Raw genomic sequence first — 18476 nt, forward strand, 5'->3', positions numbered from 1 at the left:
GAAATAACAGTCGCTCCCATGCAGGGTGGTTGCGACGTTTCAAGAAGAAAACTCGTGCCAAGGACCTGGCTCACGGCCTTTTCCGTAGTAGGCCTTCATGGTGGGCAGATCCTGCGATTGTTTTTACGGTTGCTCCTGCATCTTTGCCAATACGGCACTCTGCTTTATACATCTGTAGACAGCGGCTTCTTAATAGCTGTTTGTGGGAAGACCGAGAGAGAGAGAAGGGGGGAAACTGAGGTTTCTTTGGTGCCGGTATTGTTCATTAATACGAAGAGAAAAATATACATATACACACATCGATCCATTAGTAACTCTAGTATCTCCCAGTGTAACTCTAGTATCTCCCAGTGTCTAGAGTCAGGAATAAACAGAGGGGGTGGGGGGAGAGAGAGAGAGAGAGAGAGAGAGTGAGAGAGAGAGAGAAAGAGAGAGAGAGAGAGAGAGACAGAGAGAGACAGAGAGAGAGAGACAGAGAGACAGAGTGAGAGAGAGAGAGAAAGAGAGAGAGACACAGAGAGAGAGAGAGACAGAGAGAGACAGAGAGAGCGAGCGAGCGCTGGATTCTGGTGTAGAATGGCAGCGTCCCCATTTAAGCGCTGAGGAGCAGAGAAGCAGACCCGGAGTGCCAGGGCTTCCTCATAAACTCCGACCCCACGGAAGCCACCCCGGAGGAACCCTGACTGTATCTTCTAGATCTTCTTGCCTTTGTTCTGCAGGCCAGGATTCATCATCATGGTAAATACTATTCCCAGGGAGGACGGGCAAGAGGGGGTGCGCAGGAGTAAGAAAGCGGTGGACGATCACGTCAGGGTGCCAAGGATGCGGCTGACGTGTCTGAGTGAGTCTAAGTGAATTGCGGGGACGGGGTCCCTGCCAGGCGAAGAGGAAGCAGCTGCCACAAATGGAGAGATGAGGATTCAAAACAAGGAAGGGCTTTGCAAAATGCCGAATGCCCCCCGCTGGGCTCTGTCCTTCCCCCCTCTCTCTTACTCTCCGCGAGGACCCGAAGGAATAGGGGTAAGGGAGAGTGGTACAGCCTTAGACAACGTCTCTGAAAAAGAATCTTCCCATGGACGGATTTTTTTAAAGAAGTGCCACTATATGGTATTGCTCTCATAAAGGCTAAATCCCTTACATCCTGGTATCTAGATAAGTCTTAGACACATTTTGAGATTCGAGCGGATGCAAACCATAGCCCTTGATATAAGAGACTGGGTGAAGTGCTTTGGATGACTTGGGAGACCTCAGACTTCTAGATGGGACATTCGATGACACTGGAGCTCTGCCCTCCCACCCAGACTTGGAAGAATGCACACCCGTGTCTATCACCTGGAATTTCTGTTTCCCAGAGTTGTGTTCTTTGTGTTTGGGGTGGCAAACAAGTAGGAGTGCAATTGGAGCTGGCGGCCTTGACCGTCGCTTTTGGGAGTGCTTGTCCGAGAGTCAACACAGAGGAAAGCAAAGCCCAAAGGTCTAGGGAGCAGATGCTCACGGGTAGCATTTGGACACCTGGATCCAACTTTGCCTGAAGCTGACACACTTTGCCATTACAGAGCCAACAATCTGCCCCACCCCCACCCCCATTTTGCCAGTTTATATTATGTACCCACTCAGTGACTTGGAGAGAATTTTGGGAAGTAGGTCAGTACCTATTTCATCAGTCAATTAGTAGCAATCATTCCTCTCCTGGAGAAGTTGTCACCAGGTCCTCAAGTCTGCCTAGGAGGCATTTAGGATGGGAAGAAGGGAGGTAAAGAGAACAAAACGGGAGGAAGTGAGTTCCAAGGGACTGGAGAGAAGTAAGAAACACACACCAATACTTGGTCTTCTCTGTTAAAGTGAAAGAAAAACGCACTTGGGGAAAAGAGATTACAGTCATCTGAGATGTTAACCGTGAAAACCAACTATGTCCTAAGACCTAAACTTACACACACACAAAGCCAAGCTGTGTGCGTGAGCAGGCAGGAAACACATTCGAATGACAGGTTTCGTATTCTTCCAAAGATGGGGATGGTGGACACCCCTTCCTTAGGTTCTTCTGGAAAGAAGAAAGTGTTCTTTCCAGAGGACCGGAACAGAGCTTTCAGCTCCTAGGCAAGAGCTTGGGAGAAGCCCGTCCTGAATCTGGTTTCAATGAAAGGTTTTCTCCTAAAGCAGACTAACAGATGATAAACCAAAGAACTTTACTTTCCACGGGGGAAAAAAAAATGTGTAAGAGTTTAAGGAAGATAAAAAGAATCAAGTAAATACAAAGGGCCGCTCCCAAGGAGTCAGGCGAGTTGAACATTTTGATCTCTTCCGTGCAGGAAAGATATTTTGTATTGTGTGTGTGGTTTCCTCTGAAGGAGAGTCATTTTATCCTGACGGGAGGCTGAGGACCTCTGTCCAGGGGCAGCTCAGGGTCATTGTTCAAGAGCTGAGATTGTGGACCAGAAAGGCCTGGGCTTAACTCTTAACCCCTCACTTATTAAATATGTGACCCTGTCAAGTGACTTCATGTCTTTGTGCCTCAATCTAATTATAAAATGAACAAGAGAATAATAGTGCCGTCATTAAAGAGGGATTGCAAGGATTAGCTGACGTGTTTCCGAGAAGGAGCTTAGTGCAGCAGCTGGCACGTGGTGGATCCTCAGTAAACATCTGTTGTTTTGTAACATTTATGTTGTTCCGAGAATTTCTAGTTTACATTCCTAACAGGACTCATAAAACAAGGAATTATTCCGACGATTTAGCCTATAAACTTGAGTGCTCCGGAAAGACTTTGTAAAATGGAAATGATATGAGTTAATTTATCCTCAGAAATATAAGAATCTGGGTCAGAGAAGTTTCAAGAAGGCTTATCCTTTTTAAGTACCAAGTATTCTTAGTCAAAGCAAGTTGCTTCATCAGAGTTCTCATTATTTATTTAAAAAAAAAATTCACACAGTTTGTATTATAATAGTCAGAACTTCTGGGGTAGGATTATCTTTTTTTTTTCATGTGCCAAAGCTAACATGCGCTCTTGACACAGCTGTAAAAACAATACCTAGTATTCATGAAGGCTTCCCACGTGCCGCACATCATGGTAAGTGCTGTATACGACCAGAAGCATCTGATTTAGTTGTTATGGCAAATCTACATGTTAGATACTATCCCTTCTCTAATTTTACAGGTGGGGAAACTGAGGCTCTGGGAAGTCAAGCCAGTTTTCTAGTGCCGTCCAGCTGACAAACGGCGGAGTCGGGATTTGAACCCATATTTGCCTGATCCCAAAGCTCAGACCCCTAACTTGTTTTAGAAGAAGCAAGGACAGAGGGGAGGAGTGGAAGAAGATGAATGAAGGAGACACAGTTTGGTTAATAGAATTTGATTTAAAAAAAAAGCTATACACAAGAGGAAAAAAAAAAAAAAAAAAACCCTGTGTTTTCTCACATCTGGAAAACATAAGTGATATTTTTGGGTTTTAAATATAAATTTAATCATGCTATTTATCTGCATAAAACCATCCAAAGAGAGCCTCACCGCAGTGAAATCAAGTCCAAAGCCTACCACGGACCGCGGCTCCTCCTGCGTTCTTCCCCTCAACCTGTCAACCCATCAACCTGGTTTCCACCTGAAGCCCTTTGCCCTGCTTTTCTTTCCACCTGCTCTGCTTCCCCAAAGATCTTCCCGTGCCGACATTGTTATCATTCCTGCCTCAGGCCGGGCCTCCTTGACCCCCCCCCCCGAAACGGAACCTGCCACTCACCCCCCAACTACTGTCCTTGGGTCTGCAGAGCGTCCCTCGACCTCTGAAGTCATCTCATTGATCTGTGGTCAGTGTCCTCCCCGCTAGAAAGGAAGCCCCCAGTGGACAGAGACTTGGTCGGTTTCATTTGTAGCTGCACCCCCAGTGACTGGCATAGAGAATAGCCTTCTGAGAGCACAGGATCCCAATCCTCCCTGTTCCTGAAGTTCAACAGGGAAGCAGACACCATCATCGTCGCTACATTCACAAAGGAAATGCCCACTCACGAAAATCACTCCCCACTCCAGTCTCCAATGCGTCAATATCCTGATCAGTCAGGATGAAGGATAAATAACAGGGAAGCTAACGCGGCATTAACTGCCGAGAGCAATTGCAGATCTTGCAAAAGATGCAGGAGTTTGTAGGGTCACGGGAAGGGACAGCGTGGATCACGCCACGGCTGTGGTTGGACCCGGATCAAACAGTTCACCGGAGGAGAAGGGGAAGGATGTGACGACTGGCTAAGATCTTCAGAAGAATCATATTTGAATATCAAAGGACGGCGGCAGGCTTTTGGGAAAAATGGAGGAAGACCTCAGAAAGTTCTGCAGAAATGACCCTTTTGCAGTCACACTGGGAGTCAAATGACACTTCCAACCACGGTGGCTTTCTGTGGCGTGCTAATGCATTTGTTGTTTTAAAGCCCTGGCAGCAAGGACTCGTGTGGCGGATGCGTAGGGCTTGGGGAAAGAGGTTAGATCTGAAAATTTCACTGAACGATCAGATTTCATGCTTTCCATTTAAATATTAAAGAGAGAGGATGTTTTTGCCAAAAGGTTCTAACATAAATAAAAGGAGGGAACTGGTTCAGGGGCGGGGGTGGTGGTATGGGGAAAGACTTCTCAACTATGAGCTTGATGGAACGTGTCTAAATATTTAGTGGTGAAAGCGTTGCGTTCAAATGTAATGTAGCCAAAGGTAGCTAGCTGCTCAGTCCCTGGTCTGAGCGTGGGTTAGTGATCCCTCCTGGTCCATGCATCCAAGCCTACGTTAGGTCTTAATTGCTGCCTAATATTTCTTAGTATGGATATACCAAAAGATATTTAAGCCATTGCCTCATCAATAAATATTTTGATCATTTCTAAATTGTTCAAAAGATATTTAAGCCATTGCCTCATCAATAAACATTTTGATCATTTCTAAATTGTTTTTTTAAAAAAAATTTCCATTACAAACAATGTTGGATAAACTTTGATGTTCAAAACCCTGAAATTAGTGCTTTATGTCCATGCAATACAGGCACAGATGTACGATGGATCTATAATTTAAAAAAATAGACACTGTCAGATTACTTTTCAAAAAACGGCTCTGGAAATTATTTCCAGCAAAAATCTGATGGAGTGGCTCTCTCTCTCTCTCTCTCACCCCCAAAGATGCCAGGGACACGAGGCACAAGAACTCTGATCAGGCACACAATATCAGACACCTGTTAAATGGTAAACAACTTACAGGGAAGGTCATACATCACTCTACGAGTGCCATCAGCTGTGAGGACACCAGAGCTAAGCAATCCAAAAGGCAGACAACAACCAGCATCAGTGATGATGTGGAGAAACGGGAACTCTCGTACGGCGCTGGTGGGAATGCAAAATGGTGCCCTTGCTTCGGAACGCAGTCCAGCAATTCCCCCAAAGAGTTAAACATGGCCTTCCTTTACGACCCAGTGTTCCCATGCCTAGGTACGCGGACAAGAGAGTGAAAACAGATGTCCGTGGAAAAACGTGTACAGAAATGTTCAAACTGCGTGATTCACCGTAGCCCCCACAAGGAAACCACCCAAATGCCCGTCCACTGAGGAGTGAATGAACTGATCGTAGTGAAGCCACGCAACGGAGTATTATGTAGCCACGAAAAAGAAGTTCCGCTGCCTGCCGCAACGTGGGTGAACCTCGAAAATACGATGCCAAGTAAAAGAACCCAGATACAAAAGGCCACATAGTATATGCTCTGTTTTTATAAAAATGTCCAGAATAGGCAAATCCGTAGAGACAGAAAGTAGAGTAGAGGTTGCCAGAGGTTGGAGGATGTGGGTGGGGGGGTCAGAAGTGGTTGCTTACGTGACTTCTATCTGAGGTGATGAAAATGTTCTGGAATTAGACCACGGGGATTGTTTTAAGACCTTGCGAATATACTAACAGGCACCGAATTGTACACTTTGCAAGGGTGAATTTTTCGGTCGTGAATTATATCTCAAGTTTGAAAAAGAAGATACATCAACCAACATGAGCAGACTGGGGGTGGGGGGAGATGACGCACTAGACCGGAGCAAGCAGCTCACAGAAAAAGGACCCTGGCTGGCGTTTAAGCACGTGCGAAGGTGGCCAGCCTCATCACCAGCAAAACACCAGCAAAATAAAATCACAAGGAGCCTGAGCTCCCACCTGTCAAACTGGTCCCCAGGGAGGGATTTGGTGGCTCAGCAGGGAGAGGGTGTGAGGTACCGCCCACTCGTCTTTGCTGGGAGCTGGAGGGTAAGTTAGTGATGTACGTCCGTATTTAAACATTCACAAACTCCGTGAGCTCTGATCTCTACCTCTAGCATGTCCCCCTGTACGTGTCATGACGCAGAGGCTCACTAACTTCCAGAACCAGTGTGATTGTGGCCAAAGGCTGGGAGTAACCTACCCCCCACCCCGGTCACTAGGGACCTGGGTAGGCGAGCGATCATTTGTCCCCCGACCCCGTGCTCCACAGGCATTCACATGCTCTGTCTGAGACAGCCGGGGAGGGATAAAAGAAGCTGTGTCCAAGTGTGTGCACAGATGTCCCGTGTGCTTTTTAAAAATGACGCCGAGAGGTAGAGGAGAGGGTTTGAAGACACCCACGCTTGGAATACCTCTGGCCGCAAGGAACTGTACAGAGCGCTGGCCTCTCAGGAAGGAAGTTTGAGGGCGGCGTGGGGATGATTTCCCTGCCGTTCTTTGTGTACACGAGTGGATGGAGTCTCACCTGCTCCTACGTCACTTAAAAATGTACAAATAATGAAAAGGAAAAAAGGAAGGAAAGGAGAGATCTGGAAACGAGAAGCTGGATTTAAGGCCCGTTGACCTACTTCCTGCTTTGCCTGGGGCTGGCCCCGCGGCGGTGACAGGCTCTGTGATTGATGAGCCTGCAGCTCCGAGTGGAGGGGGGTCCCAGCCAGCTGGCCCAGCCTCCTGGAGGGGGCGCAGCACCTTGGGGGCACCTCCAGGGCCTCCGTCCTCTGCTCAGCCAACGTGGGAACTCAAATGTTTAACTCACCTGCAGCCGAGGTACCTCTGAGAGTTCATTTTACAGACAACTCATGAATCAACCCCACGGGCAGTTTACTGGTTTAAGCAGAGACAATAGGGCTGGGAAGGGGACACAGCCACCCCCACGTCCCTCCCTGTGGCACACACGGGGACGCCTACAGGATTTGGATGTTTAATGCCCCAAGTGGTGACAACCCAGTGGCGCTGGTGATGATTTAAAAGCTACCTTTGGTAAGAGATGTGAGGTAATAAAAAACACTTCACAATATCAGAGGTTGACTTGTGTGAGATCTGCCAGGGACCAGCCTGGTGTTTGGCCCGCAGGGTGTTTAGATTGTGAATTGGAACATGTCACTCAAAACTCCTAAGTTAGGGCTTTCATGGAAATGTCTTATCTGCTGAGGGATTCCCCGCAGGGCAGAGTGGATCCTTCTAGACCGGGAGGGATTCCAGTTATCCTCCCTGTGCCTGCCCGGCAGAGCCTCCTGCTGGGTCTCCGGGGCAGGGGTCTGCGGGAGTCTGAATACCCTGGAAGGCTCCTGGGAACAGACGGGGGGCAGGAGGGGACAGCCACCAGCCCCAGCATTGCTGACTCAGGGGTCTGGCTGGGGCCCCGACTCTGCAGGTCTAATAGTTTGGGGTGACGAGATGCTGCTGGCCCAGGGTCGCTCTGAGGGTCACAAATGCACGTCCCAGCCCTGGCAGCCACAGACGAGGCCAGAAGGTCTGACCCCACACGCCGCCCTAGGAGTGTTTCTCCTTGACCAGTTTCCCCTCAGCGGCTGTGGGTCTGTGGCCTCTTCCGGCGGCCACCGTGTGCCAGAGGAGGCGAGAGCTGTGAAGAGCTGAATCCCCTCCCCGCAGAGGATGAAGCCCCAGCCCCGCGTACCGAGGGCCTCATCAGCCGGTGATCAAGTTCAAAGGTGAGGCCCGTTATGGGGAGCCTCAATCCTATGTGACTGGGTCCTTATTAAAGTGGCAGTTTGGAGAAGGAAGATGCTGTGGGGACACAGAAAACCATCTAGAAGCCAAGGAACGCCTGAGGCCGCCGGAGGCTCAAACAGAGTCAGGGAACTGTCCCCCCGCCCGTCCCCTAAGCCCTCAGAAGTTAGGCGCCAACCCTGCCACACCTTGGCCTTGGATTTCTGCATCCGGCACTGGGAGACAATACGTTTCTGTTGCTCAGGCCGCCCCGACTGTGACACTTTCTTAGGGCGGGCCCAGGACACGGCACAGGTGTTCTCAAGGTGAGCCCCTGGCTCCGAGCCTTCTGTTTCACGTCTCCCTAAACAGGAGCTGCAGCCCCGCCCCCGAGAGGAAGCCCGGACACACTCACCTTCGTCGTAGAGGTGAATGGTGCGCGTGGACACCATCACTGGCATCCCGTTCTGAGCGCAGTCCCTCCTGGAGGCCTCCTGGAACGGAACACGTACCGATATTACTCAGGTCTTCTGGGAAAAGCAGAAGGACGCAAGGCCACAAAGGCACCTGCCTCAATTAAACTTAATTTAAAGGCTCTGCTTCTGGAAACTCCCCAGCAGTCTACCAGAGAAACTCAGGCCCACCCTAAGGACTGGACTCCTGGGATCGTAAGAACACCCCCAGTCTGTGCCTCATCTCAGGAGCCCGGCAAGCACAGGCAGGATGCAATGCGCAGGTTAACTGGGGCACCTGTCCGATCAGCGGGGGACAATAGTTTCACACTCTGACTCGGAAACCTGGGACAGGAACCCCAGCCCACTGTCTGCACACGTGAGCACAGTCCTCGGCCAGGCCCTTAGTCAACAAAACTGTCAAACACAGGAAGTTCACTGTAGCTTTCTTTCTGTTCCACACCCACCCCCTCTTTCCAGTCGTAGGCCACGCCCCTGATCTTTTTCCTCTTCTGTTATTTATTACAGATATTAAAAAATATATGTGTGTGTACATGCACACATGTATACACATATGCGCACATGGAAAGAAAAAAGTCACAAGAGAATATACGTTAGCTAATGTCATTTAAGTCATAAAATCATTTGGGTTATACTCTAAGAGTTGACATTAATTGAATATCGATTTTGTGCTAAGTACTTTGCCTATTGTATCTTATTTTGTTAATTCTGTTGGTATTATAGCACATGTTATTAAGTACAGAGAAAAATAAAAACTAAAAGAACAAATAGCAATCTTCTAAAGGAGGGGACCTTCTGGGAGGATGCAAAAGACTTTTCCTTTCTTTATATTTTTCTAATGGTTTTCATTATTTTAAAATAAGCTGGTGTTCTTGGGTTTATCATGAACTCTACCAAGTAATCATGAAAGCTAAACACCAGACTTGTATGACCCTCTGCTCCGGAGGTTACAACTGGCTTTTCTGGGCCGATTCTTGGTGTGCAAAGTTGATTTATTTGGCTCACAGAATTTTAAGAAGTATTTTGGAATCGGTTGCCAATATTTAAGAAGCAGGAGACTTCATGAGCACTGTTTTCCAGCTTCCGGTGGAAATAAGAGTCAGGGAACCTCGTGACAGCATGTGTTGGCCAGAGCCAGCAGCTTTCCAGGGGGTACACCCTATTCCCCCCCCCCCCCCACAGTTCTGCTTCCTTTTGTGACTGCCTAGCCCTGGAGGCCAGAGTCTCCCCGACTTGGAATCATCTGGTCCCAGGTAATTCTAGTCTGCGGTCAGGTCTGCCACCTGCTAGAAAAACACCTGCTTTGAGTTTCAGCCCGTTCGTTCCAACCCAGCCTTCCATCCTGACCAGGTGTTCCCTCTCTGACACGATCAATATTAGTTCAGGGTATTGCCTTCCTCCTATAGGGAGTCCACGTTTAACTGTGTCCTGAGTCTTAAACTGAGTTGATCTCAGAAATACGGCTGGTGGAAAGGAAGGCTTTCCGCTACCTGGTCAGAGATGACCCAGGGAGAAGCATTTGGGTGTCCCTGACCTCAGCCTTCCAGGGCAGTATTCTCCAAGATGAATCCCTAGACTAGCAGTCCGCCCCCATGGCTGCACATGCCACAGGCAAGGAGCTCTGCAAACGTGGAAGCCTGCCCGCACTCCCACGGGCACGTTCTAATATAACTGGTCTAGGGGCCGCTCTGGTTCTCACGCGTAGCCCAGGCTCTGGGCTGCTGAAGTCAGCCTGGGTTTTGCATCCTCGGCCCGCTGCCATTTGGGGCCGGGTCACTCTTTGCTGTGGGGCCATCACGTGCATGATAGGATGTTTAGTAACATCCTTGGCCTCTACCTGCTAGACCAGTAGCACTCCCTGAATTGTGACAACCGGAAATGTCTCCTGACATTGCCAAGGGTCCCCTAGTGGGGACAGACAAAATCATCCACAGTTGAGAACCACTGGGCCAAACCTGCCTGGCAGCAGGTATCAAATGGGCTCCCTAGGACTCACCTTGAAACGCCCTAAAAACCCAGGATCCCTAGGCTCCCAGCCCGGCAATTTCTGACTCAGCGGACCTCAGGTGGGGCCTAGAGCCTGCATTTTCCCCGCGCTCCGTGATGGATACTGGAGGTCTGAATCCAGCAGAGCAAGCCACAGGAAGGCCGGGTCTATGTGATGAGCACTGAGCAGGCCATTTACTTGGCTGTCACCCCGACACTGCCTAGTAGTAGCTAATGGCATGGGGACCGCAGCTACACTACCTTGTAAGTGTCTGTTTCTGAGTTAGTCTCTTGGTCATCAGCTCTGCGTGGAACACTCAGCTGGTTACCCATCGTTCCTGCAATAGAGAGAGAGAGACAGGGAGAGAGAGAGGTTAGAGTTCACGACCAACAAGTCTAACTGCTGCCTGCGGAGCAGAGGTACAGAGATCTGTCAAGTTACCTCGGTATATTGTCACAAATAGCTTGTATTGACTTTGGGGAGTGAGACATTTTAGACCCCTATTCAACAGGTAAAGTCAACTGCAGCCCCGATTTCCCATCGCGTCGCACATCTGGGGCGAATATTTACCCTCATGAACAGCGTTCTCAGTGCAGACAACATTTTCGTCCCTCTTGGTCACAGCTTTTATATCAAGGAAATTTTATGATGAAGATAATTAAAATAACACTTACACTGTTTAGTATTCTCTGATCCTCAAACTAAATTAGGTCTCCTATTCAAACCCATCATAGCGCACTGGTATATATATATATATTTTTATAGCACTCATCACTACTTGTAATTATATATTTATTTGGCTATATTTTTACTCATTCATTGACTCAACAAATATATTCTGAGCATCACCTCTGCATCTTATGCTGCAGCAGGCACAAGGGTTAAAGAGATGAGCCCCCCACCCCATCTCTCAGAGCCGCAATTTGGGGGGGGAGGTGAACAAATAATAAAGAAGGAGACAAGAAATCTACAAGCCAGGCCATTCCCGATGACGAGACAGGATGGTGCAGTGGTGACGAACACAAAGCCTGGAGCAAGACAACTTGGGCTTGAACCCCCTCTCTGCCCTTAATGCTGTGTGTCCTCGGATGAGTTTATTAGCCTCTCTGTGCTTCACAGCAATCCTACGCACTCAGTGAATGACCATACAAAGGTAGACGATACCTGGCCCACAATAAGCAATATATATGTGTTTATTAAATAAGACATAGGGTAAAATACGACAGATAAAGGTAAATTGGTAACATAACAAGAGGGGACCACAGTAGAGGGTGATTTAAGGAACAACTGACCTAGACTTGGAGGGCAGAACAGAATATTTAACTTCCGCGTCCCTTCCTCAATAAACTGCAGGCCCCATGGCTGCAGGACTGTCTGTGGTGTCTCCTCTTCTCAGCCCTGCGTTTGCATCTAGCAGGTGCTACTATTACGTATTGATTGACCAGAGGAACGCATCATTGATGACCACCCCTCACCTGGCCTGCACGGAGATAGGCCCGCCCCCATCATCACTAAGCTTTGTAATCATTGTAATGATAACAGTCAACAATTATTGAGGGTATTCTCCGCCAGGCGCTGTTTCCAGGTGAATCTCCTGGGTCTTCTCACCTGGCCCGATGGCACCTGTGAGCTAGGCGGCATCATCTCGCTCTGGGTACAAGGAAGCCGAGTCCCCGGAGGTTCCGCTGCTTCCCAGAGGTCACCCAGGGAACGCTGGCAGAGGCAGGAGTCGCACTCAGGGCTCGCAGCTGCTGGGATGCTCTGCGTATTGTCGCCTCCCCTCGGAGAGGAGGGAATTGAGTCTCCCAAACACAGCCAGGACACATGTCCGAGAAGCGGCCGAGCGAGGATGAAACCCAGAATCCGTCTGGTTCCCAAACTGGGGCTCTTCCAGCTACTCCACGGCCTGCTGCCTTGCTCCCTGACCATTCCTATGTCACACACAGGCACATGATTCCAATGTCGTTCCCTCTCCAAACACCTGACTGCTGGCTCACCTGCTCTGGTGGCTTTCAGAATAAAAGCCAGGACTTTTGATTTATGGCTGAAAGGAGCTAGTGTTTCCCCCAGGTGTGAGTTTTTATGCCCTGGTAATGGACACATTGAGGAATCAGCAATTACAGAGGCCAAAAAGGGTCATAGCTCTCACCATCTGTTCTCTGGGGTGAATTGGGTAGATAACAGAATCTGGGCATTTTACATGTTTTCTAACCACAGCACGTGATAAAACTGAGCAGTGCTAAAACATACAGGACGCTAGTTACTTCTATTTGTAAAATCCATGATGAGCATCCTCCCCATAAATCATCGCATCATGTATAAATGGGGCTTTAGGAATATAATATTGACTCCTCAAGACCAGGGTCAGCAAATGAGAGGTATGGGACAGAGCCAGGCTGCAGCCTGTTCTGGCACAGCCAGCGAGCTAAGCATGGGTTTTACATGTGTAAGCGGTGGGAAAAAAAATCAGAGGAATCATGGACTGCAACTCATCAAAACGATACGAAATTCAGATGTTGGTTTTACTGGAGGACAGCCACGCCCACTTATGTGTGTATCACGCTACAAAGGCATAGCTGAGCGGTTATAGCAGAGACCGTATGGCCTGCAGAGTCTAAGATATTTATTATCTGGATCTTCCCACAAAGGTGATCAATCCCTGCTCAAGATCGCTTTGGGAAATATATATCCGCTTTGCAAATGAGGGGACTGGGGCAGCTTAGAAATTATATGTCACCCATAGTAAGACGGACCGGGATTTGAACCCACTGTGTATAAAAGTAATGACAACAGCTCTGACAACCACATTAATGAAAGACTAGTAACAATAGTTACTAGACGACCGCCTAGCCTGGAGGCTCGCGGTCAGGCAAGGTACGTCACGCGTGGAGGCTGCGCGCAACGAGGAGGCGGCCCAGAAAAGATCGAGGCGGAAGCAGCGTCAACAGCAGCAACAACGGCCATCTGCCTTCACCTGTGACAAGTGCGGCAGGGATTGTCACTCCCGAGTCGGACTGCAGAGCCATTCTCGGCGGTGCAGATAGACTCTCAAGAAGCTACGCCATCGTCTCTCGAGACGGACGGCTGCCGATGATGACGATGAGTAACAATAGTAACAAATTGGGGGAATGTTTACCATGTATCGCGGAACGGCTCTAAGAGCTTTACTTGTAGTGAACGAATCCATTCCTTACAGCAAATCAACAGGACAGCGGTATCATCATTCCAGTTTTACAGACGGGAAAACCGAGGCTCACACGTTAAGTGTGCTGGCCAAGGCCACACGCCCCGAAACGCACACACCGGACTGTGTCTCCATCTGCATCCAGCTTTTTACCCCATGAAAAGTTACTTACCAGTGGTTTTACACACTTTTAAAGCTCCTCCTACTCAATTGAAACCCCGTCCAAGTTGGGGGCCACTTGCCATAAAAATGTTTGAGGTTATGAAAACTCTTCTGGGCTGGGAGAAGCGGGACGTGTGTGAGCAGGAGAGAAACTTTTTCCCCCACGGAGCTCGGCTGGCATGGTCCTGTCTTGGCACATTTTAAGTTGCCTCTCTGGACTGCGGGGCCCAGTGGCCTGAGAGAAAGAGCAGGCCTTTGAACATCTTCGGGAAGCTGTAGAATTCTTCCTCCTCTTCTTTCAAACGTTGTGAAGAGCTGGATTTACGCGGGACAAAAACGAAAGGTGGCTGCCACCTATTGGCCAATGTCAGTATCAGCAGAAATGAATATTCTTGGCCTACAGGGTGAGGTTGACCTGTCTGGGTAGGAGGGCCGAGGAAAGGCTTTGCAATTAAACCCTCGCAATGAAAACATCAGTTAAAAGTTGAGTGATTAAAAGCTGGCAATGGAATGGCAAGCCTTCTAACGCCCAAAGGATCGTACAGTGAAGAAAACAAGAATGGTAACCACAGGTAATGTATGGAAAGAGCTTGTCTTGTGCCCGCCCTGTGCCCACCGCCCTAGGTAGAGAGCCGTGTGGCTCTGGAGAAGAACCCCGAGGCTGGAATCCCTGCTCAGCTGAACACCGAGTTCGTGACCCTCACTGGGCCTCAGTTTCCTAATCTGTAAAAGAGGAATAATCACAGCCCCCCTTTAAGAGGTCGTTGGGAGAATTGTACCAGCTGATGCATGCAAGGTGCCCGGGGCAGGGCCTGCCACATGATGGCCTCTGTACCAGTGTTAGCCGTGGGTAGGGTTACCCTCATTATTGTTGATATTTTCTATCAGTGTCCCCCCGAATTTCCTGGTAGCAAGAATCAACAGAGGAACCCGCCAGCACTTCTGATTCTTACCAAAAAGTCAGCTGGGGGCCCTGAATCTGTAGCTGCAGCAGATACGCAGGTGACTCTCATGATCAGGCGCATGCGGTTAATTCCGTGATGGCTGTCATCTGTCCCAGGGGCGAGGGCATTCTGGGAGGCAGGGTTTTTATGTTAAAACTCAGAGAGTCCTGGGCAGACCTGGCTGGTCACCCCGTTTGCAGTTCAAGGACGCTGTGAGGTAAGGACTCTTTTTATCCCCATTTCACAGATGGCAGAACTGAGGCTCAGGGCAGCTGGGACAATAATCCCCGTGATGCTTTCTCTAGCCTCCAACAAATGAGGAAAATACATCCGATAGAGGTTTTCATCCAGAAAAACACGTTCATGGGAAAGAGCTGGGTTTCGTTTGGGAAAGGACAAGGTGTGAAGGTGATCTCAAAATGCCCTTCCTTCCACAAGCTGATGGTGTTTCATTGTTTTGTGTTGATGACCACGTCTGACATTAAACACAAATGGCCATATGGCCGAGGGTTTACTTTTTTGAAATTAGACTCACGTTTGGGGGCCTAGCTTTTTGAGAATGCGGGTGAGATTTTTCACTGAGTGGGGGGTCATTCGGGTGAGAGAGAACCTTTATTTCTCCACGTCCCCGCTGTGTCCCTGAGCCAGTCCTCAAACTGGGTGGCCCTTTAGAGTCACTGGGAGAAGATTCAAATCCCTGTGTACAGGCCACACCAGGCCCGATTCCATCAGACACTCCAGGGCTGGGGGCCTGGGCATCGGTTATTTTCAAGATCTCCAGGTGATTTCCATGCCGGCCAAGTTTTTCGGGGTGAGCGAGTGTCCCCCGGTGGTCCAAGCGGTGTGTAGCCCAGTGGCTCTTTTACCCCAATGACTGCTGTTCATGTTGCCTCATTTTAGCGACAGGTTAACAACAATCCTACCTCCTGGGAACCGACCAAACACTGAACGTGTCCCCGCCGCCTTGGAGAAAGATCGGCCGGTTTGCAGCTGTGGCAGAGACATGACTGTCAAGTGGAATATGGGGGGGGGGGGGGTTCTTGAAGGGTGGAACGGTGGCAGAATTAGTCACCAAGTAAACGGAAACACCTTGGAGCCAAGCAGTGGCAGGTAGGCAAACTGTGAGCCCTGCTCACCACCCAGTCGTGGGCAATGCCCACACGGCCAGGCGGGCACACCCAGCGGAACACGCCCTCTGCCCCCTGCTCCAAAGGCAAAGTCAATGTGAGTAAAGAGAACAGACCCGCTCTGCCAGGTCCTGTGGTCCGTGTCTCCAGGGTCCCCAGCTGCCAGGTGTGGAGGTAGCAGGTGTGGTGGTACCACCTGCCTCCTCCACAAGGGGGCACACGAGACTGGCCTCCAGGCCTCTCTGTGCCCCCCACTCACCCTCCACCCTCCTTGTCCCCCCAGTCCTGTTGTGGGACTGCCTGGGGCCAGGGGAAGGGGCGAGGAGGTGCCTTCATCAAAATCGAGCTGGCTTTTTTTTTTTCCCCAGAATGCTTGGCAATTGATGTCTTGCTGTTGGAACACTCAATTATGCTTGTATACGCGATGGATGTTCCCAGAAGGCGTAGAGCTCACTCTATCTGATTCTTAGTGTGGCCCCAAAGGCAGGCAGCATTCCCGGGTGGCTTCCTCTCAGGCAGCGCCAGGATTAGGGGGTGACAAGAGAGGCTCTCAAACAGGCAGCCTCTCCGCCCGGGCAGGCCCAGAGTGCCTCCTTGCTGTTTGGCCCCCGAAGTGCTTGGCGTGCTCGGCCCTGGTCCTGGCCCTGCCCCCGGGACCAGGCACCTGAGTCCCATGGTCTGCATTTCCCTGCTGCAGCCTGTCACTCCCTCGTTGCACAGATAAAGAAGCCGAGGCCACGAGGCAATCCCCTCACCCCTGCAGGGTAAACTGCGGGGGGAAGAGGGGGAAGGCAGCTTGCTGGTCCTGTGTGCATGCAGTGAGCCCTCCCTTTGCATCTGGGGATGTCACCGTCCCCAGATCGGAAAGCTGTGAAGGGGCAAAGTGTCTCAGGCACTCAAATCCTTAACCGCTTCCCGCAGTGGCAGAGAAGCTGCTGACACCGCGACAGGGGACAGTTTCACACTGAAACGAGACAGAGACAGCCAAGCCTGCATGGACTGGGGTCCCGGAGACCCCGCCCCGCCCCCACACCTCCTGCCAGCAGAAACCAGCCTCCAAGGCGGGGCGCGCCCAGCGGCCCGTTGCTCTCCCCAAGTGTGTGCCTTTTTCCTAGAAAGATCTCTCTTCCCGAGTTGGAGAACCCCTGGGGGAAAAGAATCGTCCCTGAGCTGGGACCGTGGCCCGTTGACCCACTCTCTTTAAACTGAACACTACCCGAGCGTGCCCCGCTCCTGGCTGTTATTTACGGAGAGGGCAGGACGTCTACGCCCCAGGCCTGAGCGAGCACTACGTGGGCCAGGCGCGGAGCAGGGTGGCTGAGTGAGGTCCTACTCGCAGTGGGACATTGAAGGAGGAGCCAGAACGCTCAGTCATCAGCAGGAACCCTGTATTTTAACACGACCGTTCCCAAACCAAAATGAATGCTCTTACTGATCCTGATTTTACTTAATATGTTATTTTGTTCATCAGAAATCTCTTGTCATTCGTCGAAACTCTTTTAAATATCGTCTGAAAATAGTTTATTTCGATGGCTGAGGTTTTGGGGCGTCTCTGAAATCCTGCGCTGGAGGGGAGCGGCCCTGTCACTCCAGCCCTGGCCTTGACCGGGTCCCAGGTCCAGGACCTCCTTTCTGTGAGACCCCGCCCCTTGCCCGCAGCCCCATCTCCGTGAAATGACAGCTGACGTTGATTAGATGCATAGGCGGTCAGGTGCAGGGTCCCCTGGGACCTCACGAACCTCACTGTGATCTCTGCACTATTATTACACCCATGTCACCGGTCAGGAAGTGGGAGCTCCGGGGCACCACCCTCTAATCACCACGGTTCTTCAAGGCAGAACACATGTGTCTGCAGTCCCGCCGCCGGGATTTGAACCCGGCGCTGCCTCAGAGGGTGGTCCTGAACGTTAATTAAGACATTTTGTGGAAAGAGCCGGGCTCTCAAAAGGCACTTGAGGGTTCCTTCTCCCTGCCTTCTCCTGCTCTCAGACCATGCCCCCAGGTGCGCTCATGGTCACCTTTGCCGTGGGGCATTCTCGTCCTGACAGTGGCCCCCCAAATCGCATACTTTCCCCCCAAGTTTTACAGTTAAAGTGACCTTCAGGGGTTCCATACAAATAGGAGCTCTTTCTGTTGCTGTGCACCTGACACTATCCATCTGTCACCCTTCCCGGTAAGGCTCACAGACGGTGAAACGGAGGCGCAGGTACCCAAGGCCACGCCATGAATCAATCAATGGCAGAGCTGGGGTCAAACAACACTCTCTGACCCCCGCTCCTGTATACCGCTGCCCGCCATGCTTAGAGGAGCTAAAAGAGGTTACCTGTTGAGTCCCTGGTGGGAGTGCCTTGGTCCTCTGCTGTCGCTTGGAGCTGCCCCGGTGCAGGGCGCCTTGTCTGCAGCTGGTGCGGCCCTGCGCCAGTGGTCAACTGAGCCGGGCTCCCCGCCCTTTGCTTCCTCACCTGGAGCCGGCTGGCTGTATACACAGGGCAGGGCAGGGCAAACCCCTGTCCGGGTGGGGCAGTGCCGTCCCCTGACCGCCCTGCGGAAGCAGCTTCTCCTGCCGGCTGTCCTGGCCTCTCCAGTAAAAGCCAACCAGCTGATTTCTCTTGCACTAAGGCCTCCCGGGTGCTCTAAGCACCGGGCCTAGTGCCCCTCGCCCACCGCAGCCGCTCA

General features: G+C 50.6%; 1 protein-coding gene across 1 annotated transcript in view; it reads right to left on the minus strand.

Annotated features, from left to right (window-relative positions):
- The window catches only part of BCAS1 (brain enriched myelin associated protein 1), a 63186-nt gene extending 45002 nt beyond the window's left edge, over positions 1 to 18184 (minus strand). Inside the window, exons 1-3 of the mRNA XM_090286588.1 lie at positions 18124 to 18184; positions 10644 to 10720; positions 8339 to 8417 (exon numbers count right to left, since the gene is read on the minus strand). Coding sequence (XP_090142714.1) covers positions 8339 to 8417; positions 10644 to 10715 — 151 coding nt within the window. The 5' untranslated portion in view covers positions 10716 to 10720; positions 18124 to 18184. The remainder of the gene's footprint in view (positions 1 to 8338; positions 8418 to 10643; positions 10721 to 18123) is intronic.
- Between the last annotated feature and the right edge of the window lie 292 nt (positions 18185 to 18476).

This window comes from Furipterus horrens, unplaced genomic scaffold, assembly GCF_987537825.1.
Source record: "Furipterus horrens unplaced genomic scaffold, mFurHor1.1.pri manual_scaffold_8, whole genome shotgun sequence".
NCBI classification, from domain to species: Eukaryota; Metazoa; Chordata; class Mammalia; order Chiroptera; family Furipteridae; genus Furipterus; species Furipterus horrens.